The following is a 15,333-nucleotide window of genomic DNA, read 5'->3' on the forward strand; positions in this document are numbered from 1 at the left end:
TACTCCAACAAGACCACACCTCCCAACAGTGCCACTCCCTGGGCCAAGCCTATACAAACTATCACAGTGATTCAGTTTGTAATCCAAGCACTTGGGAGGTGGGAGGAGGATAGTCACAAGTTCAATGCTAGCCTGGTCTGCACGCTAGTTCGAGCCCAGCAGAGACCACACAGTTGAGATCATCCGGAAGAAGGGGGAAGAGGTAGATAGAAGAGTCTATTTTTTATAAGCTGGCATTACACCACTATGTTCCTACCTGACTCCATTTTAATTATAAGTATCACTGAACTGGTCTCTGCAGTACTTGTATCAGGCAAGTGGACCTTTGTGTGCACTTGTTCTCTCCTTTCCAAACCTTATGGGTTCTCGGCTCTAACTTAGGTCATAAGGCTTGGCACAAGTTGAGCCATTGGCCTGGATTCGCTATGTAAACATTTTCATTTTGGAGAAGGAGCTTAGATATAAAGAGGTAGAGAGATGCCTATGTGTATACACAGGGCTCCATGCAGGCAAGGGCTACAACTGCACACTGACAGGTATGCACCGTACTGCTGCCCTGATCTTACAAGAGCCACAGGTGCTGCTGCTGCTGCTGCTGCTGCTGCTGTTGCTGTTGCTGTAATTTCCAAAAGTCCATCAGTTCCCAGTAAAGATCAAGTGAGTGCTTGTTAAAGTCCTTACAAAGTAAATCCACAACCTTGGGCTTGACAACGGTTACGTTCCTGGAAAATTCATCATATGCTAATGTCAGGTAGAAACTACAAGTGTTCCGCTTAGATTATTAAGTACAGATTTATTACAGTGAATGTCAGGTAGGGCAATTAAAGGTCACACAGCCTGGCTCTGGGGCATTCTCATGGGCCCCAGGACCTGTCTCCTGACATTCCTGGCCCAAAGCTCAACAGAGTGCTGGGGCCAGTGGTCTCACTCAGCAGGCTGCTAACCAAAATCTCCCTGCACTTCCAGAGTACTGACATACAGTGACCTTGGTTCACCAAAAGTCACCGAGAGATTCTGTATTTGATTAAATGCAGCAAACAAATCATGCAGCGCCAGGAAAATAAGCAAGATAAATTCAAAAAGTTTATTGCACCAAATGTCACAGAAAGATGGATCAAAACAATACATGAATGTTGTTTTAGGAAAAAGTCTCTGCACACTGACAGTCATATCCACTCTGCTGACTTAGAAACCAGTCCTATCAATTTCTCTTAATGAAAGATCAATAGTAACACAGCTCAGAGTTGTCTCCTTTTTAAAACACTGAAATTTAAACATAATGGAAATAGAAGTTCCAGATGTCCACCAAATTTTAACATTTAAAAAATTAACATTCAAAGGGGGCTGCTTGATTTAGACAAGAATTGTATTCTTCTCCGCCAAGCACAATAAAAACAAAGGGTTCACATTAACTAAAAGAAGCTACGGACCTTTTCAGTTTAATGACGCAAGTCTGTGTGAACATAACACCTAAGAGTGCATCAGTGGGAAACTCCGGACTGAAAGAACGAGAGCTGTTTTATATTCTGTATTTACATCCTACTAATGAGGAACCTGAAAAGCTACAGCCTGGTTTATAAAATCCAAAGACCTGATTTTTAAGAGCCCAGACACTGTTTAGTATTATTTAGCAAGTGGGGAATTTCCTCCCTCCAAAAAAGTTAATTCTGAAAAATCATGGTTAAGTTAAAAAGTTGCGATGTGTAAACGCAGCTCCATGAGGTGTGAGAACATGAGTTACTTTCTGTATAAAACAGCACACGTCTGGAAAATGGGCTGAAGCTGTACAAAAGCTATTTAACACTGATAAAATAAGATACTTTGGGATTATGCACAAGTGTGGACGCTACATTTTAAATTCCCATTGTCCTTTTTGAGAACATACACAATTGCCTATACATTCATATCACTTATCAACTTAATATAAAACTGCAGCATGCTAGAAAGAGGTCGTCACGGGACACTGACACACTTCTGCTCTGCTGTGCCTGCTTAGTCACACAAGCAGTGCTGCCCCGTGACACCTAACAGGTAAGACTGAGAGCCGAAGAAACCCCAAGGATAGGTGGAATCCTGTCAACTGAGGTAGATTTCTTTATTTAAACATTTTTTTTAAAAAAAAATTTTTTCCCTTGAGTTATGCCTAGAAGGTGAGATACCTTTTTGGACTCTTCGGCTATGACAGAACGACGCCATCCATGGTACGGGATGTGGTGTGTCTCAACAGGAGTCCATGAGATGATTTGTTTATTGTTTTCTCACCTCTGAGAAGAGGCTGAACTTAAGACAAAGGAAATGTGAACGCCTCATACCTTGGGAGCCAGGAGAAGAGCAGCACATCTTTCTCTGTACTAGTAAGTGATGATGGGGTGCTGAGATAACCTATGTGAGCCCAGGGTTTCCCACTTCTGAAATTTGGAACATTAGATTAAGAGGCAGGTTTAATTTTTTTCGGGCTTTGAAGTGCTGGGCTAAGTTTTTCTTCATGAAGCTGAGAATTAACCTGATGACAGCTCAAGTCCCAGCTCTGGCTGTCAATACAAGAAACGAACTGATTCTGTATTGGGTTATTTTCTCCAAAACCTCAGAAGCTGGTGAATGAGGCAGAGTCCACATGTAAAATGGGAAGCCAGGAGAAAGGGGGAAGTTCTAAGCTGGTAAGGGTGGCTATGAAATCTGCCATGATAGCTCACCCACACCCAGGAAAAACAAGTGCCTGGAAAGCTGAGCCACATGTGGGGTTCCCTGGCAAGTGATGACATCATAGAGCCAGGAAACTGAAAACAGCAAACAGGTCATAGAAAATGGAAAGATATTTAAAAGAATGGGGCGCTTCAACTTTGTGAAATACGAAAAATGCAGATTAAAGATCTTAAGTGCCTTGAAGCACCATCTATTTTCACATATCACAAAATGTGAGAGATGCTTAGGGCGAGAGGGGAAGGGAAAGGAAGAAGAGGAGGGGGAGGGAGAGGAGGGAGAGAAGGAAAAAAAGGAAAAGGAGGGGGCCGTGAGAGTCCATGCTCTGGCCCACTTCTAAGAGATAATGTTAGCATTTGTCCCCAGTAGCATGAGGAGCACATGGCCTCAACTTGTATTTGTAATGAAGAGAGACAAGCACGTCACATGGATCTGGATTTGATCAGATATAAACTACAGAGCTCCTAGAAGCTATCCCACATTCTCAGGCATCAGAGACTCGTGGGAAGGTCTGAGGAGCTGACAGTGTTTGACTTTACTTGACTGGCTCCTGTCTTTTAAACACCAGAATTTTTGTTTTTAAAGTATTTAACATAGACTGTTTTATGGTCAGTAAACTAAGGTTCTTTAGACTTAATGACCAATTGGACTTTTACAGTTCTTCACTTTGGTAAGTTTTATAAATGCTCAAGTAAATTTCTGGGAAGATTTTTTTTTTTAAAGAACATGAAAGGGATTAAAAAGTGCAGAACTGATCGTGTAAGAACTGAGATCGCACATGGATTGCTTCTGAATGTTTGAGCTGCCTGCTGTCCTTGTCGGAGCTGCAGGGTTCCCTCCCCAGCGGGCAGCTGCACCTTACAGAATCAACAGGCATCAGCGCTGACTGTTAGCAGGAAAGAGGCTTGGGCTGGACGAGCTCAGCCACAGAAGAGCCTGAGCCTGAGCTCATGGAAACAGCTTTGGTAAATGGTCTCTCTGGAGAAGCCTAAAGACACGGAATCCAGAGAGGAGCGCCCAGTGTCGGACTACGCAGTACTCCAAAACACCCTCCGAACAGCATGCTGCCTGACTGCTGGGCTTACTGCACCAGCAATCCCCCTCAGACCTCCTGTGGCTGTACTGGAATGACAGGAAGCTCTGAGAAGGGATGAGCACGGGTCTCCTGAGCACTCTCTCCTCAACAGGCGATCCTCTTCCACATCCTGTGTCCAACAGTAGCTGCTTGAACAGGAAACACTTCCTGCTGGAATGTTCTAGATATCGGTTACCCTCTACTCCAGAGTCAGCCCTCAGTATTCTACTCAACAGCATGGGGGTGTCTGCCTAGTTTGACTGTGGTGCTTCCCTCCCACAGAAAGGCTACTTTCTTTTGGTTCCTGGGAGACAATGGCTCAGAGTGTTCCAGAACAATCACAATGTGCCACTGCATGGAGTAAACACAAGCCTCCCAATGTACCAGCCACTAGGCAGCAGCCACACGAATGAATAACGAGGGGCAGGCGGACGGGCGGGCCGGCAGGCGAGCGGGCGACTGGTCCGTGTTCTCAGGCCTCTGCCATCATCGAGAGAGCTTCCTCCTTCTGGTCCTGCAGTCGGCTATAAGAGGATCTGAGCCACATACGGAGAGTGAGTGCTGGCGATGGCAGTCAGCAGAGGCAGGTCACTGGATTCAATCCTGAGTGTTAATAGATGCAAGGAGAGTGTGTGAAAACTGCATCATTTCATAAGGAAGTATTACCTCTAGGCACCAGCTTCTAGTCTAGCTCATCTTTTAAAACTAATGAAAACGTAAAACAGGGCTATCAAGATGGCTTGGCTGGTAAAGGCACCTGCTGTGAAGGCTGATGGCCTGAGTTTCATCTCTGGGACTCACATGATGAAGGAGAGAGAGAACTGACTTCTGCAAGTTGTCCTGACTCCTACACATGCACCCTGGAAAATGCATGCTCCTACATAGATCTACATACATAAAACAAATAAAATGTAAGGAAAACATGTGAGTAAAAGAGATGAGAAAAAGAAAAGACCTCCCAGTAGACACCGTTTCAAAGGAGGTTCACCCTAGAGGACAGTGGGTACAAGGTTGCTCCTCTCCCAGCAGGGGACATCCAAGTCATGCCCGAGGGTGACTTTTCTATCTCCTTGCATTACCACGTTACATTGTGCTTTGTGGTCTCCTCATCATCTCCTTCCTCTTGAAGGCATACTGCCTTTACGCTAAGCTTAAACCAGTCTTAGGAAATGACAAGGCAGGTTCTTCAAGCAACAGGCCTGCAACTTACTGAGCTGAGTGTTCTGAGGAAAAGGAAGAGGTTCCATCACTTCAGATGGACACGGTATGGGCTGACCTTTACAGCGCACTGGGTATAATATGCTGGTAAACTGTCGTGGGAAGGGGAGAACTGGAGGGTTTCAGTTTGAGGAATATATCCTAATTGTTTCTCTGAAAATTCGCTGTTTTTCTAAGACTGAATGGCCATTTGTTGGAGTCTGACAGTAGGATAAAGTCCTGTAACCACAAGAATAGAGCCAGCAGTGGGGCATCTGAGGCAGGATTACAGTATGAGGCTAAGAAGGAAAACCAGCAGAAGAACCTAACAAGTTAACTGCAAAAGCTCGATGCCTCCAAAAGGGAAAATACTTTAGAATGGATTACCCAAAAAGAACAGGTGTGTGCCGGTTTGAATGACAGCCACAGGTTCATCTATTTGAATGCTTAGTGTCCAGGGAGTGGCACTGTTTGAAAGGATTAGCAGGATTAGGAGTGGACTTGTTGGAAGAAGTGTGTCCCTGGAGGTGGGCTTTGAAAGCCACACCAGGTCCAGTGTCTCTCCGGTGCTGGATCAGGATATAAAACTCTCACCTCCTTCTGCAGCACTATGTCTAACTGTGTGCCACCATGCTCCCTGCTGTGATGACAACAGGCTAAACCTCTGAAACGGTAAGCAGCCCCAACTAAATACTTTCCTTTACAAGAGTTGCCTTGGTCATGGTGTCTCTTCACAGTGATAGAACAGTGACTAAGACAATAGGAAAAACTAACTAAATCTAGCTGTAAAAGATAGAAAAATCTGATAAGAATTTGAGGTCTAACTGTTAACTAATACTATAAGAGATGGAGAGATGACCCAGCAGTTAAGAGCACATGTCCTAGCATCTACGTCTGCCATCTTGTAACAGCCTGTAAATCCAGCTTGAGGGGATCAGATATCCCTCTTCTGCTCTCCATGTGGATGTGCATATATGTGGCACGCAAATGCATTCACATACACATGTAGTAGCAATAGCAGCAGCAGAAGTAAGAACAAAAAAACACTGAGAGGCAGGTATGGTGGCACGTGCTTATACTAATAGTGGAGGAGCTGAAGCTAAAGGATTCTGAATTTAAAGCCAGCCTAGGCTAAACAGTGATGCCTCATCTCAAAAGCAAGCAAGCAAGAAAGCAAACGAAAAAGCTTGCTTGAAAAGGAAAACAAAGTTAACTAAATAAAACAAAAATTTATCAGGCTTAGTAAAAAAATTAAAGGCTGACATTATAGGCATAGTAGTATCTTATTCCAAATTAGCAGAATCATCGTCAGGAATATGAGGGAAATCCCTCATAGGTATAGTCCCTTTTGTTATTTCTATTGAAATGAAAGTGGAGTCAGAAGGTTTTGTAGATAAAGTGTGACAAGTGTCCTCAGAAGATAGTGTACATTCTTAGTATTGAGCAGGTCTTCCCTTGGGTGAGTAAGCTCAGGAGGTCCACTCGAAGAGCCTCCCACCTCCTCCACCATGTAAGACAAGCTACTACTCCTCATAGCTTGTGTCTTTTACACTGTTACAGTGTCACTATGAATGAAGAGATAGAATTAGATCAAATGTCACTCCAGCCTACAAGCTGCAACTCACTGGGGAATGGGCACACCTCTGACTGTCCCTGGGCACAGTGAGAAATACTGATCCTGTAGATAGAGAATGACACAGGCCAATAGGTCGTGTGTGTGTGCATGTGTGCATGTGCGTGCTGCATCGGACTGCAGCCAGTACACGTTGGAGAAAGGCCAGCCTTTCCCAGAACTCACCCCAGCACCACGCTCAGCTCTTTCACGTGCACACGTGTGTGTCCCCGGAGATACTCTGAAAGCATTTTACTTTTGAGGTACATCTCCTGTAGTCTGTCTTCCAGATGCATGATGCACTGCAAAGCCAACAGCATTCACAATGAGGACTACAACTGCAGCATCCGCCAGGGTCAGAGCGGGGCTTCTCTTTAGTTAGTTCTACAAACACAGCTGTAATTGCCCCCCTTTCGATTTAACCCCCAAAACTACCAGCTTGAGTTTTTCATAAAATAGCTATTAACATTGTTATATGGTATCATTCTAGTATCTTTAAAAGAAAACATTTCACAGAAGTTAAATCATTCCATAAGCATGAACATTCCTGTTTTTTGGCTTTTAAGTTGTCAACTCTCTTTCCGTGGAACCAGTCTTATGGTCAATACCGTCGTCAATGTTAAGTCTCTTGAGCACCACATTCCTCCTTAAGTGTATCAAAACCCTACTGAGCAGTGAGTTGCAAAAGTGGATTTTTGCACTCGTCCTTTATGCCTCTGTTCACAAAATTTCTTGTCATTAAGAAACTTAGCAATAATCTCATATTTAAGAGTTCCTTACTGTGCCATGTTTATGGCCAATGCTCTAGAGAACGTTAACTTACCATTATTTACTTAGCCATGGGGAAATCTACATTTGGGGTATAATTTTGTGGAAAATGTTTTAGTTCTTGTTTTCTTCCTACACCTCAGACTGTTCTGGCATAATACATTCCCAAAAGCAGAATGATTGGAACAATGTCCCTCACTTTTATTTTGGTATCGAGAGTATCCTTTAACTAAGTCTTTAGTAGCAATAGGAGAGACATGATTTGGGGGATGTCTTCACCCTTGGGATGGTGTCCAGCCTCAGTGGTTAGAGAACTGCAGTCATCTACATCTCTCACCGGCAGCAAATGCTTCTGCACTTGGCAGGCAGCTGTCTAAGTGTCTCTGGGAGATACTCGAAGGCTTTGGCAGGGTAATTCCATCATGCATAATTTCCTTCTGGACCATCAGTCCTCTCATTTTCAAGGTAAAAGGATTAACAGATGCATTTGAAAATGTTGATCCTGACCATCTGGGCTGATCAACATCAGGGCAGACAAAGTGTCTGTGAGACAAGGGCACTTTCAGTGTTTCACTGGTTAGCATCTTAGGTACTGTGCTAGGGACAAGCCCAACAGCATGTAAGCACTACTCAAGTTGAAGGGATACCACCGATCTCAGAAATGGTCCCTTAAATGAGCATAGGGAAGTAGCAGAGGAATTTTTCTACCAACTTTTGGTTCGCTATGGAATAAAGTTGTAAGTGTTTAATAAGAGTTACAAGATACACAACAAGAACATTCAAATTATAGTGACTTCTTAAGTCTTAAAGTGGTTTATGTATAGCGTTCTTAGTCTACAGAAAAAGTATATGATGCAATGTGGGTCTAGGACTGTATACTAAATGAAAAAAAAACCACATTTACAAAAAAATAGTTTAAAGCTTCATAATCAAATAGAGTTATGTTGAGTAGTTTTCCCTTCTTTGTAAGATTTTATTCCTGAGATGCAATGTAATTTTCAACTTCTATTCTTTTTTTTTTTTTTCCGGAGCTGGGGACCGAACCCAGGGCCTTGCGCTTGCTAGGCAAGCGCTCTACCACTGAGCTAAATCCCCAACCCAATTTTCAACTTCTAAAACTTAGCTATTTTTTTCCTTTCATATGTAAGCAGTGCTTAGATGGAACTCTTCTGGATTTTGGTTTTCCCAGGTTAAGTAAGTCATCCATGTATTACCAAGTGGCCATGTATGTTTCTACCAAATGAAGCAAAAGGAATGTTCTGTAAATTATTGCTTTGATAGCTAAGATGTCAGACAATGAGAACCATGTCTTAGACAATCCAATGACAGCATCTGTAAAGACAGTAACACCACCACAGGGTCTAATATCTCCTCCTTCCCTTACAGAAAAGGAAATTCAAGTCTCAAAATCAGGACAGATCAAAACACTTCTAGGATAAAGTGAGATCATAATAACGCTGAGTGGTGCTCCTGACGCCCCTTGGACCCACAGTCTGCAGAGCACGCTTCAGCTAAGAGCCAAATAAAGATTGTTATGAAAGGCGTTGCCAGTTCTTACACCTTCGATACTGCTGAACTGTCACCAAGACATGCCAATCAGACTGACTTACTGGTGGCTTGTAAAATCTGCCATGATTCCAAGTGCTTCGTATGAATTAACTACTTTTCCTAAGCTCATGAAGCACACTCGTACGTTTATTCACTCTTTCAGATGTACAGATAAGCTGAGGCTCTGGGAGGTTATGCAGCACAGAAGTAGAACTTGGAGTTGGCTGTCATGACCACCCTTTGACTGTGAATATATATGCAAGTGAGTTTTAAAGCTACCTGTGCTGGTGTGGTACTTTGACACTTTTGGAAAAAAAAAAAAAAAGCAGCGCTTCCTCTCTGGCCCTCAGAGCATCCTTACAGCATATCTGTAACATCTTCATGATGCAAACAAGAAACCTAAGCTTCAAAGACACTCAGAATCATCCGCCACACAAGTGAAATCCAGGGATGCTGCAAGGTTTTCCTGACCTGCTACAGTATGACAGTGTCCATACCCATCTTTAGAAAGCCCACACCAAAGTCCTGACTGTGTGCAAAATGGTGCAACTGAGGACCCCACCGTAAGAATTTAGGTGACCAGTGAAGTGGCAGTCAGTGTATTAACGGATACTCAGCTTCCTGTTTTGCTGTTAAATAATTCTGTGCTATTTCCTGAGGCCAGGAGGAAGGTGGAAGCTTTGAGCTCAGGCTGTGCTGCAGAAAGCAATCCTGCACTGATGGAAGGAAAGCAGAAAGGCAGGCACTTGCAAGTGCATCCCTATGGCCACTGTCCCTAAGCTGCCAGTTATGTGCCTTTCATTCCTCCCCTTCACAAACCTCTCTCTCTCATTCCCTAAACAGACTTTCAACCTCTCTGCACACATACCACATATCAAAAGAAATTTGTTAAATCTATCCCACAGACTAGGGAGGAACTGCAAATAATTTTCTAGGACTTTCTAGGCTGTTCTTCATTTCTATTTAAAATGTTACAAAAGTGATTATCAAATCCCACTTGGAAAGGAACAGCTGACACCATGTTCTAAGTTCTTACACAGAACTTCCAAATTTGAAGTGCTTCCATTCACCTGCAATGGACTGGGAGGGTGCTCACAGAACAGAAGAAACTACACTCCCTTCAGAAACTGGCTGGTCTCGGACCCGTCTAGACGCTCTCCAAGGAGGACTCTGATTGCTTTTTAGGCTCTGTTCCCTTTATCTACTTTACTATCTGCTTTGTACAGAAGGCACTGTCCTCTGCTCCGTCCGGTCCTGTGCCCGGTCTGCAGGTCTGATGCTGCATGCTCCATTTTTCTTTAACGCTAACCTTCAATATATTAAAAATGATGTGTCCGAACTTGTGATTTTTATAATCAGAATACTGAATAAAAGCCATTTTCCAGTTATATGATTACTGATGGCAGAAGACCAAATACTTACAAAATCAGCGGGGAGGTGAAGCTTATGGAGCTGTAAGATGGACTGGAGTAAACTGGACACCTGATTAGAGACCAGGACATCCTGGCCCAGCTTCATGGCGTCCGTCACTTTCCTCTGACTTGTGGCCACCTGGACAGTCCACTTGTCAGTGTCTGCAATGATGCAGACGGCTTCGGCTATGGGCTCATCGAGCACTGGGTGCTGAAAGAGAGAGACGGTGGATTGGCATTCTCAGCTCGGAATGGATAGAGTGCTGTCTGAGATTACAGGATGAAGGTGCGAACTGCAGAAGCCTGGAACTTGACAGGTACTCAGAGAGGTGTGCTGCTGAAGCAGCGCTTAAATCCAAGTTCAGTGCCTGAGAAGGACACGCTCAAGTTGTCCTGACCTACAAATGTGCTGTGGTATACATGTACACACACACACACACACACACACACACACACACACACACACACACACAACCTTTAAAAACAAACAAAAAAATATCAGAAGGTGGACAGATAACCTGAGGAATACACCCAAGGGTGACCTCTGGCCTCCATATACACAGACATGTATGTGTACACATGTGTACACACAATACTACCACCACCAGCACCAATTCCTTAAAGTTACAGCTTTAATTGTTAAACAAAGTTTCTTTAGTAACTGTGGTTATGCATACCAATAATTTCTAATAATCAATTATAATGAGGCTGAGAACTTATTGATCCAGATGAATCTAAAAGGTTAAAGTCTGGCTGCTGAGTATTTTTTCTTAAAAATACTTCATAATAAACTGTATCATAAGGTATAAACGTCTGTAATGATGAATCTCAGCTGTCAAGTGAGACTTAGAGCATGCTTATAAAGGACTGTCTTGACTGGGATATTTTAGGTGGGAAGATTGGCTCATGATGGGTGGCACCATTCCCTAGGCTGGGACCTGGGCTCTATATAGGAGGAAGTGAAGAGTACACACGTTCATTACTCTCTCCTGCTTGTCCACAGATGCAGTGTGACCAGCTGTACCCAGGCTCCTGCTGCAGTGACAGACTATGACCTCAAACAGTGAGCCAAAGTGAACCCTTCTGTTCTACGCTGGTTTTGTCAGGGTATTTTATCACAGTAACAGAAAATAAACACAAAGTAAGATAACCTTGAAATAACAGAGAAAATGGCCTCCTAAACATCTCATCTCTCAATTGGGCTTCTGCTCTACCTGTAGTTGCTCTGAACTCATTGCCTTCCTGTAGCAACCCACAAGAGATCCAGAGATCCGAGATGGAAACTGTAGTTCTGTAGGTGTTAAATAGCTGAGCTAGTGATTCATATATGTGACAAGTTAGTAGCAGGAGCTGGTGGTAAAATAGTAAAAGCTCCCTTGGGATGGTCTGCATCCAAGCCCAAAGCCTCAAGTCTTGCACGTGCTCCACGGGTGGTATGGACAGCAGCATGTTATAGGAGCACTGAGACCTGATATCTATCCACATGCTACGGGAGGCTTTTTTACCAGTCAGCAGCTTGCTTTTCTCATCTGGAATACTACTCCTAGTTTCTGGGAGATAATTTTGACATTGTTAATATTCTATCCTTAAATCTTCAGAAAGGCTGTTTTTCTGATTAATTTTCTTAATGCCTGACTTTTAAAACTGATCTCGAAATTTGGGAGTACAGATATGAATAATATGTAGGTGTGATGTTTTATAACAGAATGATTACATTTAATTTTATCAAATTGATTGTTTTGCTATGAAGAAACTTTATTAAAAATAGTAGTCATAATGTTAGAGTATAAAATCTTCCTAGCCTTATGCAAGTGTCCCATGGGTCATATGGCTGATAAGTATCCATCATTTTATGTTGGAAGGGTACTGGTGTGCTATTTGGAAGTTTGCCTTTTATACTCCTTTGAACGTCATTTTGTCTTATTTATTGATGTAATTTACACGTTACAATTCACTCACTATATATGTAAACTGGATGAGCTTAACAAATATATATACATATATATACATATACACACACACACTTGTGCACCCACTATCAAAATCATGTATTAAAATTTTGCAGGACCACAGAAATTCAAGTTCCTTTGTAGTCAGACCTCTCTAGTGAGTCATCTCAGCAACAACTAATACTACGCCTCCTAGAACTGAAGTGGACATTTCTGGTTTCTTTAACAACTCAGTCGTCTCACATGATGCTTTCCTGGAAGCTGTCTTGTAAAAGGGCTGAACACAGACATTTGAGAGGGTGCACGATGTTTAGAAAGAAGATAAATGGAACCCCACAAACAGCGGGAGGACGCTCTTGTGTTGCTATGCCATGCAACGCTTCCCTAGCTGATCTTTGCTGGTGTTCACTTCATAGAGAGAAATGTGCCATAGAACTTCTCATGGTATTCCTGCTGATTCTGGCCATTCCATGACTTGTACCTAAATGGTGGAGCCGCGCTGTTTCTGCTAGATCAAGCCACCTCAACTGATTCACCTGGTGCTTGCTATTGCTTGGTATCCCGACAACAATGAGTGGAACCACCCCAAGGAACTACTTCTAAACAGGTCCACAACACCCTTTTCCTATCAACCTTTTTTTCCCTACCTATGGTCAGTGGGTTAGGAGGGAGGTTGAAACGTTTAAGAACCCTAAATAAAGTAGGTTTTGAAAAATCTAAGCCTACATAGAACTATTGTTCTGACTTTTGTAGAATTTCATATAAATACGATCACATGGTCCATAATCTTTTGTGTCTGGCTTCTTTTAAGATATAGCTGTAATTATTGCATTTTAGTGCCTTATTCGTATTTTTGAGTACCCTCTTGTAAGAGTATAGCACGACTCATTTATCCAGAGATGGCACGGCTATATTGCTGTTGTGGAAGACCTGGGTTCAGGTCCCAGAACCTTCATAGCAGTTCATAATTGTCTGTAACTCCAGTTCTAGGAAATCTGCCATTTTCTGTATAGACCAGCCATGCATGTGGTACATATGCCTAAATGTAGACAAACACACTCATATATATAAAATAAAAAATAAGTTGAGAAAGAGGAGAGAGGGGAAAGAGGAGAGGGACGGGGGAAGGGAGAGAGAAAAGGGAGGAAGGGGAGCAAGAAGGGAAGGGAGAGGGAGAGAGAAAGGGAGAAGGAGATGAAGAGAGATTGTTTCACATGTTTGGCCACTACAAACAGAACAGGAGGACTGGAGAAATGGCTCTGAGGTTAAGAACACTGGCTGCTCTTTCAGAGGTCCCGAGTTCAGTCCCCAGCAACCCTGTGGTGGCTCATGATCTCATAATGAGATCTGGTGCCCTCTTCTGGTCTGCATGTGTACATGGATGCAGAACACTGTTTACATAATAAATAAATCTTAAAAAAAGAAACGCTGGTTCATGTGCAGGCCTAACTTTGCAAAGTGGCTCCATTGCCATCCGCTGCATCTCCCAGCTTCTGTTACTTTGTATGGATCCTTGTCTCAGACTGTATGTTTTCAATTGTAGCCATCAGACAGGCTGTGTAGTCATTTTAATTTGCATTCTCCTAATAAATAATGAAACATCTTTTCTCCTTTGTTCCTATGGCTCAAAAAACAAACTGATCAGAAAGTGACTTCTTCACCAGTAGGCATTCTGACAGAGCCCACTGTGTCCTCCGTGCACACGAGGGCCTCGCACTAGCACAGCCACTATAGCTCCATGCTCTGCTCCCTGCCCCAGGGGAGCAGACTGCACAGCCAATGCTTGCGAGCACTTTTCTAACTCATTTCCTACAGAAAACCAGTACTGGCTTGCCTTCTGTCCTTATCTGATACCATCCAGCACCCTGTGCTGGCCATTGGTTGTTTAAGCTGCTTATCTGAACTTCCTGACTTCTTTCTTGATAAGTCCTGCTGTCTCCCCTCTATCAAGATGCCCCCCCCATCATAGTGAGTCAGCAACCATGCAAGGTCTAATTGTCCATTTATTTAAGCAAAAGTACCAATGAAGAATTTGATAAGGTATTTTGAACAAATGAGGCCATTTTTGCCAAGACAATTCTCATGGTATACTCTTGTTTAGGAAGGTTCCAAGGTTTTCCCACACACTCTGTTCTCCCTCACACTTGTAACACATTAAATGCATTCTCTACAACAGACAGCTAAAGACCCCTAGAGACAGGGGTGCAGCTGAGTGCTGGGTTCTATGCCTGAGGAGTATGCAGCTCCTTTGGCACCAAGGTCTTAGAACTTCCCTCGAGGCTTTGTTAGTCAGAGTCCGATTTCACAGCACGATGATGAGGTCTCATCCACAGGCTTGGCCTTTCAATTCGAATCTGTCCTTCATCCATTTACCCCTGGCCACGTGCCAGCATACCATAAGTTAAAAGCATGCTCATCGCATTCTTAGAGAACCAACTTTAAAAGTATTTCTGTGAGACAGGGTACTAACTGTATGCCTAACTGTATGCATCCCAGGCTGGCCCCAAACTCACAGTGACCCTATTGCCTCAGACTCCTGAATGCTCACATTATAGGCATTTGTCACCAAGCTCAGCTTCAAAATCTAGTCTTTAAAACACTGATTTGTAGGTGATTTGGGTCCTAGGACCTAACTTCCTATATGATATCCCTGCAGCAGAAAAAGGGAGGGAAGGGGCGCGTGTCAATCCAGTTGCCCAACAATCTGTGTGATACAAGCTGTATGGTACCACCACCAATGAGAAGAGTAGTTTTAAGCACTGAAGAAGAGCATTCTTTATGTGTGAATCACAGCAGAGGGTTATGGTCAAGAAGGGCAGAGGGGTTGGTATATAAAATTAAAGCAACTCATTAAGAAAAAGAAACATAAGGGGAAGATCACTCATGAAAAGTACACTGAGTCTCCTTTAGGTCACGGGAGCATGGGAGCAAGGACAAAGAACACAGACAGAGACATGGGATCTGTGGGTCAGCAGTTCCCTTAAGCTTCCTCCCTAGCACAGAAGCAGGAACTTGAGAATTGCTACCTACTGAATTATAACAAGTTGCACACGGTCCATGAAGTCCAGGAAT

The 15,333-nt window shown here is 43.2% G+C and overlaps 2 protein-coding genes across 5 annotated transcripts in view; one reads left to right on the forward strand and one right to left on the reverse strand.

Moving 5' to 3' along the window:
• The window catches only part of Spmip2 (sperm microtubule inner protein 2), a 114,480-nt gene extending 105,588 nt beyond the window's left edge, over positions 1-8,892 (forward strand). The window contains exon 5 of the mRNA NM_001024301.2: positions 8,739-8,892. Coding sequence (NP_001019472.2) covers positions 8,739-8,786 — 48 coding nt within the window. The 3' untranslated portion in view covers positions 8,787-8,892. The remainder of the gene's footprint in view (positions 1-8,738) is intronic.
• Positions 1,071-15,333, reverse strand: part of Fnip2 (folliculin interacting protein 2) — a 111,488-nt gene continuing 97,225 nt past the window's right edge. For 3 of the 4 annotated variants that reach the window (XM_087623140.1, XM_087623147.1, XM_087623136.1), the window contains 3 exons: positions 10,323-10,523; positions 6,771-6,886; positions 1,071-4,378 (listed from right to left, as the gene is read on the reverse strand). In XM_087623140.1, the coding sequence (XP_087479266.1) occupies positions 4,300-4,378; positions 6,771-6,886; positions 10,323-10,523 (396 nt within the window). In that variant the 3' untranslated portion in view covers positions 1,071-4,299. 4 annotated transcript variants of the gene reach the window in all.

This window comes from Rattus norvegicus, chromosome 2, assembly GCF_021556685.1.
Source record: "Rattus norvegicus strain SHRSP/BbbUtx chromosome 2, alternate assembly SHRSP_T2T, whole genome shotgun sequence".
Lineage (NCBI taxonomy): Eukaryota > Metazoa > Chordata > Mammalia > Rodentia > Muridae > Rattus > Rattus norvegicus.